The following is a 17987-nucleotide window of genomic DNA, read 5'->3' on the forward strand; positions in this document are numbered from 1 at the left end:
GTGCAGAAGTCATCTGCTCGTGTTTCTGATCCTTTTAAAGCCTGAAACGCTATCGAGAAAGGCCGTGAGTTTGGTTAGCTGGAGGTATTAAAAAGAAATCAATAGAATGTTCTAATTTGAAACAGCTCCCTGACCTAGAGGCTTAATGTGACTGCAAAATGAGCCCACTGCTTTTCCTCTCACATGCTTTGCAGGTGTGCAGCTCAACCCAACTCCTTTATTGGCAATATGAATAGATCAGTCATGGGCCAAAACTGCAACTTCCTCTTCAAAGACAGACCAGACAGGCCTTGTTTTCCCTTGTTTCCGGTTACTTAGGAATTGTATGCTTCTGTTAATAGGAGGAAAACCATTTCTCAGGGCACAAAACCTTCAGAGAATAAAGCCTTCCTCAAAAAATGCTCAGGCCTTTCACACTTGACAAAAAACTAGAGTTTTTTACTAGAGTAATCACCTCTCACAAGTCACTGTGTGAGCCCTGGGCATCCACACCACCAGTCAAAACTCCCCTCTGTTTTGTGACTGGGCAGTCCCACAGAAATCAAATGCCATCTAACTGTGGCTCTGTTCCTGAAAAACACGTTTTCCCCCTTCTTTAAGCAAAAGCTGCCATGCACAGTCACACTGCCTCGTGAACGCAGGTGGGGGTGGTCTCTATCTAAGCAAACCACAGGAGAAATGAAGAGCTCCAATGCCAGAGCTCCCATCCCTCGTGTCTGGGCTACTACTTTAACCGCTGCTCAAGCTCTGAAAAATACTTCTGCAAAGGAAGGAGTGCAAATGCAGAGGGGCCAAGGGAGGAGGACTCATTATGATTTCTGTTACTGTCATGTTTTTCACATGGCATGCCTTTTTCCGGAGGCTGCTATTTTCCATTCCTGTCCAGACACAGCCCATAGCTCAACCAATGACTGATGTCTGCTGGTCCCATGAGGAAAGTCAGTGCTGAGACACTGTCCTAATATGCACACGTGGTTAGCTCTACTGTGGGGTTTTTTGAGAGCCTTAGGAGACGAAATGCAAACAGCAAGCCTGGGCTGGGACTTTCCTTTCAGAAAATCCCCTGTATTGCCCTAATCCCCCTATCAGTGATTACATCCTACTGATTAGGGAGGTAAGAGATAATGATTATTACACAAAAAAAATCCCCTTGGCATTTAGATAGCACTATTCAACTGCAAGTGTTTTACATAATTAACCATGCTGGAATTCTCTTCGCTGCACCACTGCAATAGTCTATTCCTAAATAGTTTTGAAAGATACATGTGAAAACCAATTATGTAGGGCAGTAAAAATGGATCTGTGGGAGCTCTTTGCTTTCTTCCTCAGTGCCCAGCACGAGGAGCACGGCGACACTGTGGTACTGTCAAGCTGGTGCATGGTAATTTCCTAGTGGCCCTGAGAGTGTGATGCCCCATGGCTGTACACACCTTGTGAGACAGCACTTCGTTATCTCATGAGCTCCTAGGTGTTAGATAACGTTAGTTTCATCTGAAACTTTTAAGATACTCTTTAAACTGTAATGGGTTTCAAGACCAAAGGAATTATCAAGACAATCGACCATGATCTGCAACACAGACTACTGAGTCCTCAAAACCCAAGCTTGTCACTGACTGTGACCATTTCTTTTAAGCAACCCCCCGTCTTGTTCTTTAGGAAAAAGAATCTACTGTCATGCTGTACAGTGGCATCCGACCACCCGATATGTCTATCTGGAGTTTTTAGCTCCTGGATCAATCACAGAGCCCCTTTCTTTCAAAACCCTTTTCCCTTCCTGCTCTCTTTTTAAGGACGGCAATCACATCACTACTTTGTCTTCCTGATTACATAAAATGGTTAAAATTTCTCACCATACTTTCCAAAATTCTCATTATTCTTTTAAATCTTTTTTGAATCCAATCCAGCTTCTGAACATCTTGAAAAAATGTGACTAGATGAACTAGACATAGCATATACTGTTGAACCTATTTTACAGAAAGGGGTGCAGAACTATGGTGTTTGTAACCCATGAGTCCTCCAAACAATGCTTCTTCCCCCACCTTTTCTATATGCTTTTAACAATTCTTGGGGTGTCACTGAAACCTGATTAATATTTACCGCAAACATTTTTACATTAGTAATTTTTACCACGTTTTTACTAAGCATAGTTAAGTTACTGTAGAACAGTAAAGCTTCTAATACTGTTTGATATAAGCAACAGTATTTAAAATTTTATCTATATTTCACATGGCTTACTCTTGGGCTAACACCACAAAATTCACTTCTCTTGTCGGTAATTGATGCCTTCTCATATTTGATGCACTGGAAAGAGGAAGTAGTATTGAAAGAGGAAAATATTAACAATATTGCAAGGTGCTGAGGGCTTTTAAAGGTAACTGAAAGAACCTATTGTGTGCAGTTGTTATAATGCAGGACTGGGACGGGCTTGTTTACTGGACCTGAGCTGTTTGTCTTTCACACATAGTACTGTTGCAGGCAACCTACTGCACTCAACACAGACAGCTCCTACAGACCCCAAGATGCACATGGAGTTTGGCCAACAAGTTCTTTTGTTTTGTTAGTAACTCCAAATTTTTAATTTCTCAGACCATTTCTTTGCAGCCTGCTGCTCCTGTTATCTTGTATCATACAGAAGAGTAATCCTGGGAGAGATTATCGTCTTTGATCGATTCAAGGCATCAGAGGCAAGACTAAAACCCTCCCGTCTGTGCCACACTAGCCCCTCTTGGGGAGAACTTGAGAAAGCTAGGAAATATTTTTTGAGTGAAACCGGGGCAGTGCAAGTGCTTCTGCCTAAAGCAGAAGAAAACTTGGAGCACTTTTCCTCATCCAAGAAGCAGAGAAAATGAAATCAGAAAGATCATCCCCAGGAGAACTGACTGAACTGAATATGCAACGAGAAGTACAGAGCTAATAAACCCGAGCTGTCAGTGATGGTGTTTCCTCAGCAAGCCAGACAAGGACAAAAGGAGGAAGCCAGCTACAGTGTTCACCAGTCCTTAGAAAACAAACACTGGCAGAGGCCTGTCAGAGAATCAGGACAATCAGAACAACAGTAGCAAAAAGCATTCCTAGCCCGTCTGTGATGGAGGATGATTGAATTTTGCTGGGGAAAATGCAGTGACTGTAGGAGGAGGTTGTAAACACCATGGTCTGTTTCCATCTCGACTACACTAATGGAAACAACAATAGCGGTGCAAGGAGACAGGACAGAAATGAAAAGGGGCTGAGGTGGTTCTTTGCTATTATGCCATTGCTCTTCATCCCAACATAAGCCACCCCTTTGACTTGAAAGAGAAGGTTCTGCTTGTTTCCTGTCTGACCAGCCCCCTCGCTCTGCACGCAGCACAGAACTATATGATACTTAGGCATCAATATAAACTTTTAAAAGAAAGAAGCTATTCCTGGTCAAAGGAGAAATAAAAATTACCATTTGTTACAAAAAGCAGAGAGTTTAGTTGCTAATGTGCTTATGTTGCTAATGTTGGGCTTTGGAGGTTTAATTAGGTTCACACCCAGAACATGCTGTTTAAGAACTCAGAGGGTAAAGAGGAAGAGAACTCAGACTTACATCTGTTTGGATGATGCTCCATGCATTAGTGAGGCCAATATTTCCATCTGTTCCATACAAATGAAGTCCTTTCTTCAGATCCCGCTGAGCATACTTGTCAATCTAAAACCAACAACAAAAGACACAAAACTCAGAATTTGCTGAGTACCACATTTCAGAATTAAAGTCCAGGAGGGTGTTGGACAACAGTCCTGTACTGAATAAAGAGTGAACCAACACTTCCCAACACCTTTCTCCAGTAGAGCTGGTATCTATTAGAGGTACCTGCACTCTGTAAAGAACATGAGGAGTTCCTGTTCTGAGTTTATGTTCATGTTTTCCATCACAGAGACCTTCCAAACATTTTTCCCTTCTCACTTAACCACCAAAGTACTGTAGGGAGACTGGACACGGTTTAATCGCTCATTTTTGCGAATGAGGCCTATATATGAAAATGTTCACCTACACACAGCATTTCCTTTTAGCTTAATACCTTTAATTGTGACCAAGTACACCTCAGCATCTTCCTTGTGCTTCCTGGGACAATACATTGGCATTAATACTGTACTGATGCTCTGACTTGTGTTCATTCCATCAGCCAGGGGACCCCACGTCTTATAGCAGGGTGAACCTAATGATGCTGAAGCAGCAGGTAATGAGCTATCTAAAATTCAGGACAGGGAGGATTTAAGACTTTAGACACTAAACGGAACTGCTCTTTAATAAATGCATTTTTCTTGATTTAATCCAAGTACAAAGTTCTGCTTTAGAGGGCTTTGCAACTGAAGATGGTGCTTTCTTGTTGAGAGTCCTTGTTCGTAAAGTAGGCTATTGTTGGATACAACAGGTAGTATCCAAAATGATTGCAAGTGCTTTTCTCCTAGTGTAACCGCACATACACATTTCTACAGAATCAAGCAAATGCAAACAAGGAACTAAATAGTTAATGGATATTCATGGTTTAACCTGATTTTTCTGCTGTAAATGAAAAACACTGACTAGTGCTCCTCAAACATGGCTGTACATTCCCCCTCCCCTGGGTGCCTGTCAATGTTAATGGTCTGTTAGACATCCAAGGCATAGCAAGAAGGGTGAGCAGACCTGTCCCATTTCTTCTCCATCAATCTGCTATAAATCTGACTGCAAAATGCAGTGCCATCCTGAGATCATCCTGCTGCAACAGCAAAAAGAAAACTAAAATTAAAGTCCCAACTTGCTTCATGGGGACAGTCTGTTTTAATACATACTCTCTTCCATATTGTAAAACAGACTAATGTGGTGTTTTCTCTGGTGATTGCCCCTCTGACACTTGTTATTCCACCTGAGGGGAGGAGAATGGGGAGGGTTTAAAATGAAGTAACCAATGCTAATTTTGAGTTAACACAGGGAACAAAGGTATTCTGCTTCTGCCATACACTTGGACTTCCCTTCTGCTTTGTGCAGTCAGAATTGTCTTCATAAGTATCTGGAAAAAGAGGTGGATGCAAAGCATCTTGCACAGTGTAAAAGAGGAATTTTCAACCCACTACATCATAATTATTTTGGGTAAAATAAAGTCACTCAACATTATGACTCCACAAAAAATTATGACTTCAAAAGTTCATCATGTCCATCACTGCTGTATGTGCGAAAGATTGTGCTTGATCTCTCCATTTCTTTTGTTTCCTTCCCAAAAGTTTACCACCATCATGCTGAGCCACTAATAAAATAGCTTTGAGGCAGTAAAAGAAAGATGTACAACTTAATCTCAGCACCTTAACTGTCACACAAGGACTTTCTCATTGGTGACTCCCTTAAACAGTAGGTGCTGTGATCCCACTGTAATTATCATGTAAGCTGCTTTTGGCTTTACAGGGATTATACACAGTCACTGGTACATTAATTAGAAGAGAAAACCAAAGCTGAGAGCTGTCATTAAATTTGAAATTAGTTAAGAAAATTACAGGCAACAAATGATAAACTTACATGTGTTGGGAATTCCTAGCATTCATTTCAGAATTAGACTGAACTGGGTTTCAGCTCTTCGCTTACCCTCAGCTCCGTGTGTCTGAACCGGACCTGCTGTGGTCTCGAGCAGAGACATCAGTTAGGATGGAAGGGCATGGTTGTGATCCTAGCATCAGAGAGGCTTTGAAATTTAGTTAATGTCCTAGAGGTACTGAGATGAGTTAATTGCTAAAAATCCAATTCTTATTCAGAAACAAACAGAGGTGAAGAGGAACAGTATAGCTGAGGGCAGGCGGGGACACAAACCCAGCTGGTAGATCTGTTGTCTTGAAAGAGAAAGGTCTATTTTGAATATTAATTTATCACACCTGAGAATATCTGCCCTGTACAATGAGAGAGCTATGCACCAGCCTTAGCTTCATATCAGCACTGATCTGGGACATGGAAGAGAACAGTGATGCTTATCTGAAGGGCAAATGCCACGTCACCAAAAGAATGCAAAATGCCAACTTTGCATGTCCTCACTCAAGGTTTCCTTTGCAAACCAATGCAGTGGCTCAACAGGATAATCCCTTTTACAAGGGCTCACACACTACCCCTGTTAATGCAATCTTCATGTCCTACTTGAGATAGATAATAATAATATTAACTTAGTTATTCCATGTGTTCTTTAATGTGGTCTCTAGAGGTGTCCCCACCAAGCATTCCTGATCTTCCTTTCACCTGGACAGGCCTCACTAACAAGCATTTTGCTGAGGCCTCATAAAAGCAAGTTCTCTCTTAGTCATAAAATTACCCACTTTTCCCCGCACAGAGTGCAAGACCTTCATACTGGGAACACGACTGGCAACAGATTTCCATATTTCAGAAACTGAGTAACCAGCAGAGCATTACTCAAGAAAACAGGCACAATGTGACCAGTTCTCCTGCTGCTATTTCAAAAAGCGTCAACATCAAGTCCTGCACATTGTACGACCCATCATTATTTGTTGTTTTAAAAAGAAAGTGTCTGCTTGAATCTTGTTTGGAAGAGGATATAAGATTTTTAGAATCCAAATCCCTGTGTATCTCATTTCCTTATCTCTCTCACCTCTGTGCAGGTTGCAACTTTGAAAGAGGCAAACACGTGTTGTGAAACAGTATCACCAGACTGCTTTATCTTTTTATTTCATGTCCACTGACATGGGAAGGCATCTGGAAATATCACACAGTTGTACACATATATACACAGAGAAAACTTTATATTTATTTGAGTGATTGTAAAGGTAGGATTTTTCATAGTTCTCCTTTACTAAAGTTTCTAGCTTACCTTCTGATCAGGTGTGCTGTGCATGCAGCACAGTGTGCTATTCTCTGAAGAGCAGATGATTTAAAATTTCTTTTTCACAGAGCTACTCCTTAAAGCATTCCCACTCTTTTGTTTGCTTACACTAGGGTCAGAAAGTTCCTCATCATCCCCTAGGAACAACCTTGTACAGAACAACCGAGGCTGTGGGTGGCCCTTTGGCTCCAGGAGAAAGGAGAAGCAGGCATTGGCCCTTGGTCTCCTGGCCCTTGTGTCTGCAGCTGAGGCACCGGCATGAAGCCCCCACTGTCTGCCTCCCCTGTTTCTAGCCAGTTCTGTAGAGTCTTTTTTATTAATGCGTTACCTTGCATGAATTAATCAGTCCTGATGCAAACGTAGCCTTGGACTTCCTAAGAGCTCAGACGATATTAAACAAGACCCCTTCTCTCACTCCCACTGTGAGCAGTCCAGTCTCTACGTGCAGTCCTATTAAAAGCACATTGACCTCTGCTTGAATAACCTCTGTACAAGGTTGTAAGATGGATATTTTTCCCCTAATTGAAGCACTGCTTGAAGCTATGGACATATGATTCCAACTAGCTTTGACTAGAGAGGGGTAAGTAAAACAATGCCTATTTGTGGAGCACAGCTGGCAAGTGCTCCTCCAGGTCATCCTGATTCTTTCCAACCTCAATTTTATTTCTGCCTCAAAATATTTTTAGAATATCAGGAACTTTTCGATATCCCTTTATTCTAATTGTATGTTTAAATGAAAACTCACAAAACACCCCCAGCTGCCTCTTCTGCCTTTAATTTGACTTTTTCAGAAAATGATTTTTCTGAAAATGAAATGCTATACCAAAGTGATTCACTGCATCTCCTGACAAATAATCCCACCCAACATTCACAAATCTGTCAGCTTCTCTTGTTTGTCTCTGTGCTATCAGTCCTCAGCCAGGACAAAATGTCTATCTCAAAACAGGGACTATAAGTATTATATTTAATATTCTGCAATTTGAATCTGCTGCATTCTTCCAAAAAGAAGCCAGGCCCTTCACAAAGCAGAACTCTAGTGAAGGAGCACAATGAAGTGTAATAAAAATTCTCAGCAGGTAAACTGTTACTGTAAGTGAGGGACCTATTTTTAGACATGTGGAATACCAGAGATTTCCTTAGACAAATGAGTTTCTGAAAGGTTTGGCAGCAAGAACCTTTAATCAATCTGTCAGTGAAGAAGAGAAAAATTCTCTTCCTCCTCAGGATTCATTGGTCAACAGATCAGATGTGAAAGCTTCAAGGTGGCATTCCCATCCATGTACATTCTTATGACTTCTGGGTCCAGACATATTAGAGCCTTGTTCACGCTTATCAGCCCCACCAGATTTTAGACAAATGTGTCTCAGTGTGAATCCTCTACAAACCATGCCTGCAAGAGAACCACTTCTTCGAGCATATTACCAGCACTTTATCCAAGGTAAAATCCTGTTCCCACTGCAAAGAGCACCAATACTTTCTCACTGACTTCCATTAGGCCCTAATAATGCTCTGAAATCTCTCACTGTCCTGTTACAAAGACTTTCTAAAAACCATATGCTGCTCTGAGGTGGACTAGTCATGTGCAGAGAGTTTCAGGCAATGGAAGAAACCCAGTATTTGAACCAGAGAAAAGAAAGCTACATGAGATGTGGCAGAACTGGAGAGAACCTGCCACAGAGGTCAGGAAAAGTGGCTGGAAGCAGCTGAAGCAGTGATGGAGAATGGGCATGGATCTATCTGAGCCTCCTCTAAACTACAGCTGTGACAAAACATCCCTTAAAAAGTCTTACTTAAGCCCGTGTATAAATCCAGGCCAAATTAAAACGTGTTTCCTTCTTAATCTGCATTCCCTTGAGACAGCTACTTAAACTGTAGCAATTTACATGTAAGGCTTGTTTTACTGTCAGCTTTGTCCTCTCATTGCTTCGGAAATCTGGAGCCTCCGAGCAGAACCGTGGCTGGCTGGCTGACAAGCCCAGCTGGAGAAGCCAGCACACTTCAAGAGGATCAAGAGCTGTCAGACTCCACCTTGCCCCCTTGAATAAGACAACTCAGGAATAATTGAGGCTGAGATAAATACTGTGTAACAGCAGCAACAACAAAACCCTGCTTGGCACAGACACACTGAAAGCACTACATAAACATTCTGCGCTGCAAACACCCAGGCTCATCGTTATTTCCATCTCTGTATTACAGGTGGAGGACTGCAGGAGCTTCTCAGTTCCTGGGAGTAGTTCCACAGACCTCTCCTCTCACTCTCTGTCTAAACAGAAGGCTTTGGAGTTTATGTACTTACTATTAAGGCATGAAACAGAAGACAAATACTGTTCCCTGCGAAGCCCAGTCCTGTAATTTTGCTGCTGATAAGGAGGAGGAAGTGCTTTGGAGCCAAACACCTTGGGCAAACAAGGAAACTGTGTCCGTGCAGAACATGGGTATTATCAATATTTACAGCTAATATGACGCAAGACTTTGATCAAACTGAAGCCCTACCAATACTGAAGAGACAAAGTCCTTCCACTGCCCCAGCACACTGAGAGGGAAGATGGTTTTGATGTAATTTTCTCTGGAATAAAGGTCAGAAGAAGACTTTGGGGAGAACCTTATTAACTACTTTTCAACTTTTTGAAAGCGTGAGGTGTCACTTAGATTCTGGCATAGCCTTTAGGAAAAGGCCAGAGGATGCCAGCAACATCCCCAGCTTTCTAACCTGCAGGCAACTGGAGACTTTTAATTTCAAGCCTCAGTGCTTTCCTATCATGTCCTGAACAAAAATTCTACCCAAAAAGTCTCCTAAACTGGACAAAGCCTCTCAGTGGTGTTTCAATATAGGTAAGCAAATATTCTTGACCTTTCTGGTGATTGCTTCCCCTGCCTCTCTGCCTCTCCACCAGAACAGGAGAGGCTCTAAGGAAATGACAAAATATCCAATAGTTTCCCACCGGGCAAAACTTTTAATTTAATGCCTTGATAATCATTCTCTACAAATAGCAGGGAGTGGGAAATCGAATGTAAACAGAAAGTGCCTAATCTATAAGGTCATTTGTGAGAGCCCTTGCCTGCTAAGAGGAGATGAGATTGATTGTACCAACAGGTAAGGCTTGTTTTAAATGAGATGTCCTCAGGCCTGTCTATAAGAAGCCAAGAGCAGTACGTGCCCTCCTCACCACTGAAATCTTCCTTGTACCACCTGCCTATAAATAGAAATCTTGTAAGATTTTAGTAAGTAAAAGATATTGCATGATTTTTGCTGATGTTTGGCAGCTAAGCAACAATATACTGATTTCTTGCCAGTGTCGTCACTGTTACACGACATCTCCAGGATGTTTTGCTCAGCTCTGCAGGATTCTCTCTTCCTCACTTTATCCCCAAATCTGAAACAACTTCAAAATTTAACTTTTTTTTTTTTTTTTATAATTGCTTCCTTAAACACAGAAAACCTCTTGCTTAGTGAATTCTCTTTTCCTAGTTTGACTACAAAAGTCAGTGTCAGAAGTCAAATACTTTACAGATCTTCCACACTTCAATAATTTAGTTGAAATGCTTATTGCTCTAGCAGTGTTTGATACCAAGAGAGGTGCACTGGTACTGGCTGTGTAACTTCAGAAGAAGAGTGAAGAACACAGAAGTGAACATCAAAGGAAAAGGGCTGGGAGCAGGAAGAAGAGTGAATGTTTCTGAAAGGTCCTGGCTTGGGGTCAGCTGAGGTAAGACCTTTTAGCTGTGCCAGAGGATTCCTACATAGTCTTGAAAAGCCACCGTTTCTCTTGTATTTCAGCTCTCTGTTTGTAAAACAGGAATAATCTGACTCTAGTCATGCCACGAAGTTAATAATATAATTTGGTAGGTATTTGAATACCAAACCTAACCTGGGAGAGGAAATCCTGTACAGAATCTGAGACAAGGACTGGAGTTTCTGACCCGAGAGAGAGTCAGTAACCCTGAGAGGGTAAAACTGAGGTTCATCAGGAAGCAAAAGGAAGGACAAGTACGTTTTGCATTGGCCTGGAGCAGGCAACTGGTGAAATTATAAGAACTTCCCACCATGTGCTCTGACAATAGCTCTTATAACAAAAAGCTAATAAGAAAGTCAAAGAACTTGGGTTTTTCAAACCAGTGTTTCCTGGGGCCACGGTTTGTGCATACAATTAATTGCAGTTTCAGTCACTGTCTTCTGCCCACAAGCACCTGCTTGTGCTCAAATGCAGGCATCAGCAAACAGCTGAGGCTGCAGGAAAGGAGCCACAGAAACATCCCTGTACTATTCATACTATTAAAATGCCAATGAATCCCACAGCAGCTTTAGTGCTTCTTTGTTTTAAGCAAGAGATCGCAAATATGGCAAGTCACTAAGCTCTGCAACTCAAATTTTTTTCATGCAAGAGCAAATTCAAATGTTTTCAGCAAACTGTACCTGATTTTGTCCAAATGATTCCTTAAAAGTCCAAGGGAGAGATGGGCATTTTATCATTGTTCCATATAAAGTAAATGTTTATCATCCTGTTACTGCTGGTGTCAGGGGAAAGTACGCTACTCTGGAGCCAGAGAGGCCACTGCGATGTTATCTGTTCTTAGGCACAACAACAGCTGAATAACTTGTGCATCAAGTCCCAGGTTTGTTTAAATACAGTACATAATAACTAGCTCAGAGATACAGCTCAAAATGTTAAGCTGCAGCTATGCATTTTCTTGGTTTATCTAGAGAATGAAGCCAGTAGCAGAGCCAAGTGCTTATTTAAGCTCTCTCGTGTGGCACTTGAGCATGGGCACTTCCCAACAAGACAGTCCTAGACCACCCTAAAAAGCCCAAAATCTTGTTAATTTTTAGTGAACCTAGAAATAAAAACTTTAAATATGAATTCTTGGATTGTTGCTTCTTGTTTGAAAGGAATTTAAATGCTGTGGCAAACATGGGGAAAGGGCTGGGTAATACTAGGCAGGTAAATAAAATCAATTGCTTACTCAGAAGTGTGACACTGCAAAGTAATTATCACATTATTAAGTCTATTCTTCCTGAGCATTATGCATTTTGAGTGACAAAAGCCTCACCACCAGCATGCTGGAGGAATTTCAGGTGAGTGAACAATGAAGTACATGTTTTTTGTGACATACCTAATTATACAGCACTCCGGATAAATTTAATGCTGCTTCCATTGAAGGACACTTTTTTTTTAACATATAAATAGGCTCTTCTTCAGATTATTAAGATGGTTGGGAAAACAGGATACTAACACCTCAACAGCAGGGACACCAGCAAAGCCGGTGCCGTCGTGATGTAACAATGCCATTTCTTTTCCGGAATGAAACTCCCTTTGCAGCAGATTTTCTTGATATACTTGCTCCAAAGATGACCGGCACAAAAGAGCTTCTGTGCCTTTTTTCCAGTTAGGTATCCCACCATTGCTCTCAGCAATGCTCCTCTGTCTTCCCAGATCAGCCTTGTGTCCCACAGATCTCACAACCTTTCCTCAAAGCCCTTGTCCCTCTCCTCTGCCACCCCTCCTCCTCACTTGAATCATCTTTTCCCAGACATGGTCCTGTAAGAGTCAATCCCTTCCTGCATGTCCCAGTAATGGTAATTCTGCCTCAATCTCTGGTGGCTACAGGACCACACCTGTGCCAGGGTGTAAAGAATCCGTTGAACTTTGCTCATGTATTGAAATCCCACGTAGACTGGATCCAGACCAGCAAGGGAAATGCTCCCTCCTTCAAAACCTATATTTATATAAAACCTATATAAAACCTACATTTAACCCAGGATATCTGTATTCAGCCTCTCTGCCTTTTTTATTTTTTTTTTTTAATTTAAAAATAGATAATGACTTTCATTTGTCCTTAACAGGCATCAGGATAATCACAGATAAGTAAATTGGGAAGGATGCCAATTAACATGATACATACTGTTGAGCCTTTGTTTGCCAAGAGACATGAAAGGTGGGTTGCATTTGTGTTTCCAGTGCTAACAACCTGTTATCTCCAACTACACAGCCTCAAAAAAAGACTGCCAAAACCTCCTTAGCCACCTAGGGATGTGCATGTCAATAGAGCTTGAGATCCAATTAGCTGCCAACAAAGGCTTCAGGACTGCAGAGGCAAATCAAAGCAGGGAGACAATCCTCTTCCCTTGTAGGAACTAATGACCACTGTGTGTGATTATATATTAGGTGGAACAGTGACATTGGACACAGACTCCTTCAGATGCTGTGAACTGGGAACAGGGAAGGCAGCAGTTCACTCACAGAGATGAAGGACTTGGCCATATGCCCACTAAGCCATTTGCTGCAGCCGTCCCATGGGATCAAGTCTTGCTTCAATTATTTACAGTACTCATTCATTCAGCTTAAAGGTGAACAAGAGAGTGTTCAAATAAGAGAGAGCACGATTAAAATATCAGAGGAGGAGGGATAACCAAGGCAAAGCATGCCCTACGCTCCCACTGCGGTAAGAGAAGATGAACGAGTCCCACACGCCATGTAAGGGTGGGCTATCTGCAAATCCATTTATCCATGTAGCTTAAGTTAGTTTCCTCTTAAATTTATGACTTTGGTAGGAATATATAGGCTAAAATACAGATTTGTCCGCTGCTACAAGGTAAATACATCTGTGCAAAAGTCAAAACAATTACACCCTCTCTGTATCAGGCCTTTGGTGCCACCTGAGCCTTGCTGGGGCCATGAGAAAGGCTCACAAGCTCCCGTGGTTAATCACAGGCATCAGCTCCATCAGCAACCAGTGACAATTCGGTAACCTGTAAAAGCCAGTGGGGGAGAGGACTGGCTAAATCATGTCCTTAGAACAAGGGGAACAAATGTTGTGCTGATAAGCCACCTTTCTCTGGCCTGGAGCTAAAAGACCCATTAAAAACCAAATCAAAGCCACAGAAGGGTTAAAACTTGTTACACTGCCTGAAGAAACTTGTCTGAAAAGAGTGATTCTCTGGAAACATCGAAAGAGCTGTGTTTTCCTAGATTCAGGGAATGTTAATCCTTAGGGGAAAGTGAGGTTTGCACACAGCCTGTTTTATTATTCTTAAGATAAGCTTTCTCTGAAATTAACTCATTTTAAATAAATAATGCTGTGAGAACTACCATCATCCTTGGAGGGAACAGAGCAGCAGGCTGGAAAGTGGGAGAAGTGCAGAATGCACCCCGAGAGAGAGAGGGCAGCACAAATCCCAGATCCAGGGAAGAGACAGAGGGCTTTGCAGAACATCCGGCTACTGTGCAGAAACTGAGCAAGAGCACTGGAAGAGCTGCCTGGCCAAACACCAGAGAAGGTGATGGTCTCCTCACCTTTCTTTTCTTCCTTGGAAATACATTTTTTTCTTCCAATCACACGGACATGTGCACTTGCAAGAATCAAAGGATATGCTAAATGCCAGCTCCCCAGCTATTGAAATCTGCCTGACTCCACTAAAATCAATGGAGTTGCTCACATTTCTAGCAGCTTGGCATGGCCACATCTCCAGTGGCTCAAACCCGTGTTTCTATTAGGTGGTACATGCAAGCTTGTAAACTATTCCCTCTTCAGAACTACATCCCTGACACCATGGGAGTTCTGACCTTCAGCAACCGGAATTACTGGTTTTAATCCTCAGGTAAACTTTTCAGTGAAGGTATTACAAAATTGGTAAACAAAATGTCTTAGAAAGCTAGTAAATAACAACAGCAACAGAAGTGAATAACTGCTATTAAATGCCTCCCTTGTTTTAATGAAACAAACAATTACAGCTCTTCAATGCACTTCACTGAAAACAGATTTTATCGTGAATGGAATGATTTGGGACTCAGTCAGTGCAAATGAATAAACTACATGGAGATTGCTTTCCATAATAACAGAAAACAAGCAAATAAGCAAACTGCCAGTCACAATTATATGGCACGAAGTGCAAGTTTCCAGCATACTCTCTACTTCTAATATTGTCAGAACAAAGCCACATTTCTCATTGGAAATCACATGGGTTGAATGGAGAAGGAAATGTGGTTCTTACTCCATAAGTTAAACAGAGATAAGTGACAGCACCTTCACTGAGCGAGATGCTGGAGGAACGCAATATTTCCATACAGAACAGAATTAAATATGCTGGGTTTTCCCCACAAAAAGTGGCATTTATCAAAGGAACAGCAGACAGCCTGTGAAATGGCAGCAAAGGTGAATGAAAGGAGAGACCGGAAATCTTGAAGAAAGGTTCACCTCAAACTTCTGCTACCTGGGGAGCCCTCCTATATCCCAAGGTGAGACACATGCACATACTGGCTGCCTAATCCAGCTGCAAACTGGGGAAGAGGTTTGGCTCCCCCCACCCCATTGGGGTGGGCAGGGGAAAAGAGCACCAGAATCGCTGCTCTGTGGCAGATGCAGTGTTTCAAACCACCCAGGGCACGTGCCAATTTCATTTGTAATTGCATCATCGTGTCAACATGACACACGGACTGTGTATCTAGATATCTATGGCCATCCAACACTTAGTGGAGTCAGAAGAAACTGAGTCAACTCACTTCCTCAACTACCAACTGGTCCTTAATGAAAGGAGGGGATACTCAGGACTGTTATCTGTAAAAGTCAACAAAAGCCAGTGTAAAAAAATGCAAATACTTTTCATGTGAGCAGTGGACACATTTGAGATTACGATTTGAACCACCCTCACACAACCCTATAAAAACCAACACACTGGTAATCATTTGAGGATCTGACCTTGATGGGGGGGCTGTGTGAAACTCATGAAGCTCAACAAGGACAAGTTGAAGCTTTCCTGCTCTGGGGTCAGGGCAATCCCAAGCACAAACACAGGCTAGGTGGAGAATGGGTTGAGAGTGACGCTGAGAAGAAGAACTTGGGGGTGCTGATGGACGAAGATGGACAGGACCAGTAAGGCCAGAAAGCCAACCATACCCTGATCTGCATCAAGAGAGTGTGGCCAGCAGGTGAGGGAGGTGATTCTTCCCCTCTGCTCTGCTCTGGTGAGATCTCACCTGGAGTGCTGCATCCAACTCCGAGGCCCCCAGCACATGAAAAGCATTGACCTGTTGGAGCAAGTTCAGAGAAGGGCCACCAAAATGATGAGGGAGATGGAGCACCTTTGTATGAGAAGCGGCTGAAAGAGTTGGGGTTATTCAGCTTGGAGAAGTCTCCAGGGAGACCTTTTAGCAGCTTTCAGTACCTAAAGGGGCATACAAAAAGCTGGAGAGGGGCTTTTTACAAAGGCCTGTACTGACAGGACAAGGGGAATGGCTTCAAACTGAAAGAGAGCAGGTTTAGATTACATATTAGGAGGAAAGTGTTCACTGTGAGGGTGGTGAGGCACTGACACAGGTTGCGCAGAGAAGTTGTGGCTGCATCATCCCTGGAAGAGTTCAAGGCCAGGTTGGATGGGGCTTTGAGTGACCTGGTGTCCCTGCCCATGGCAGGGGGTTGGGAACTAGATGATCTTTAGGGTCCCTTCTAACCTAAACCAATCTATGATTATTTGATCCCATACCACATGTAGCTGGACTAGAGGCAAGAAGTGACTCCCCAGGGAAAGGGGATGTCCATGTCATGGCAGAACTGAGTCCTTCTCCAAATCCAAAGGAGCCACCATGTAGGAAACAGGAAGGAAATCTGCAAAATTGGTCTGTCAGCCTGCCTCCTTTACAAGAACTGAACAAGGTCACATCTAAAAGTACAGAGAGTTGTCTGCAATAATCAAGACTCAATCAAATAACTGCTGGCAATCACTTTTAATCAGTTTAAGCACAAGCTGCATCTCAATCAGGACCTTTAAAAGGCTTAAATCCACTGGGTAATTTCACCTTGTCTTAACTGACTGCCAGTCACCTAGAGGTCACTGACACATTTTTGTAAAGGTTAGTCTGGACAGTCTCCACACACCTCTAGTTTGCCTCTGAGATCAAACTTCATTAATATTAGCTTGGCTCAAGTGTGTAGCTAGTGTTCAAAACTGCCATTAGAAATGGGAAAATCTTATTATGGCTAATTAATATAATATAATCTATATAATTTTATAATTATATAATTTCTATTATAAAGCTTATTGTCAATCAACTACAGCTCAGCCCACCCCCTCTGCAGTTAATACAGGCCTAAGGGGTATGGGTTGTATCCTTTTACCAACCTACTATGCTACTCCACCTTCCTTCTTTTCCACAAAATGTTAAGTTTTAAAAGCCTCTGCCAGGAACAAAAACACTATTCTTTTTTTTTTTTTTTTTACAAATTTTGGTTGTAGCTTACACCTACTCTGCTGCCATATCATCAACTTCACCCAAAACACAAGCCTTCTAGAAGAGGTGCTGTATTTCCAAATATGCTGTTTGAGCCAAGGACCTGAAATAAGTTTCTGCCATATGCAAGCACCCCTTCTAGAAATGGCACTGAGGTCCTGGAAGTAATCCAGGCAGACTGAGCAACTGCCAATGATGACCTAGTTTGTTCAGAAGCAGTCTCTGTCAGAAGGGTGAGTTATCCCTTGGAGAGGAACAGAAACCAAAGTGAAAGGTTAAATCTACCACGTGACAATGGTCTCAAGAACACCTCTGAGGATGTTCCTCAGCTGCCTCTGGTTTGTTTTGAATTTATTGTTCATGCTTCTACCTTTCAAAATGAGTCCCTCTTTCCTAATTAAAACATTGACTTTTTGCCAAAGAGCAGCACTGATCCCAAGTCTCTTCTTTAAAGCTGGAAACTGTCTGCTCTCTCCTACTCCCCTTGGATTCTCTGGTGTTCAATAATACTGGCTGTGATAGCTATATGGCATTTTCCTCCACGGGACATTCATTTGGGTCTCTCCACCTATCTAAATTTACTGGTTCGGACACCTCTAAAGAGCTCAAATTTGACTGAAATTTGCTGTCAGGGTCCAGGCTTATGGGGACACAAGAGAAGAAAGTCACTGCAGCTACACTGAATGTATTTTTAAAAGTAAAATTTACAAATAAGAAACATTATTAAAAATAGGGGATTCATCCGTGGGGGTTTTAGTGGGTTCTTGACCCAAAATTACTTGGTATTTTTGTAATGCTAAGGAAGTATAAAAATCGCTGCTAATGAAATTTTGTAGCTAACACCCCCATAACTTGCTATGCATTAAATAATCTGCTGATATCACCTGGTCTGCTTGGTTACAGAGTCTCACAGCTTATGCAGCCAAACACCAGAAAAGACATCTAA

General features: G+C 42.2%; 1 protein-coding gene across 7 annotated transcripts in view; it reads right to left on the bottom strand.

Moving 5' to 3' along the window:
* TSPAN4 (tetraspanin 4) overlaps positions 1–17987 on the bottom strand; it is a 312240-nt gene that overhangs the window by 16329 nt on the left and 277924 nt on the right. For all 7 annotated transcript variants that reach the window (XM_027894722.1, XM_027894721.1, XM_027894723.1 and 4 more), the window contains one exon: positions 3572–3673. In XM_027894722.1, coding sequence (XP_027750523.1) covers positions 3572–3673 — 102 coding nt within the window. The remainder of the gene's footprint in view (positions 1–3571; positions 3674–17987) is intronic.

Source organism: Empidonax traillii, unplaced genomic scaffold (genome assembly GCF_003031625.1).
Source record: "Empidonax traillii isolate 1590-97213 ecotype Southwest subspecies unplaced genomic scaffold, ASM303162v1 scaffold440:size489645, whole genome shotgun sequence".
Lineage (NCBI taxonomy): Eukaryota > Metazoa > Chordata > Aves > Passeriformes > Tyrannidae > Empidonax > Empidonax traillii.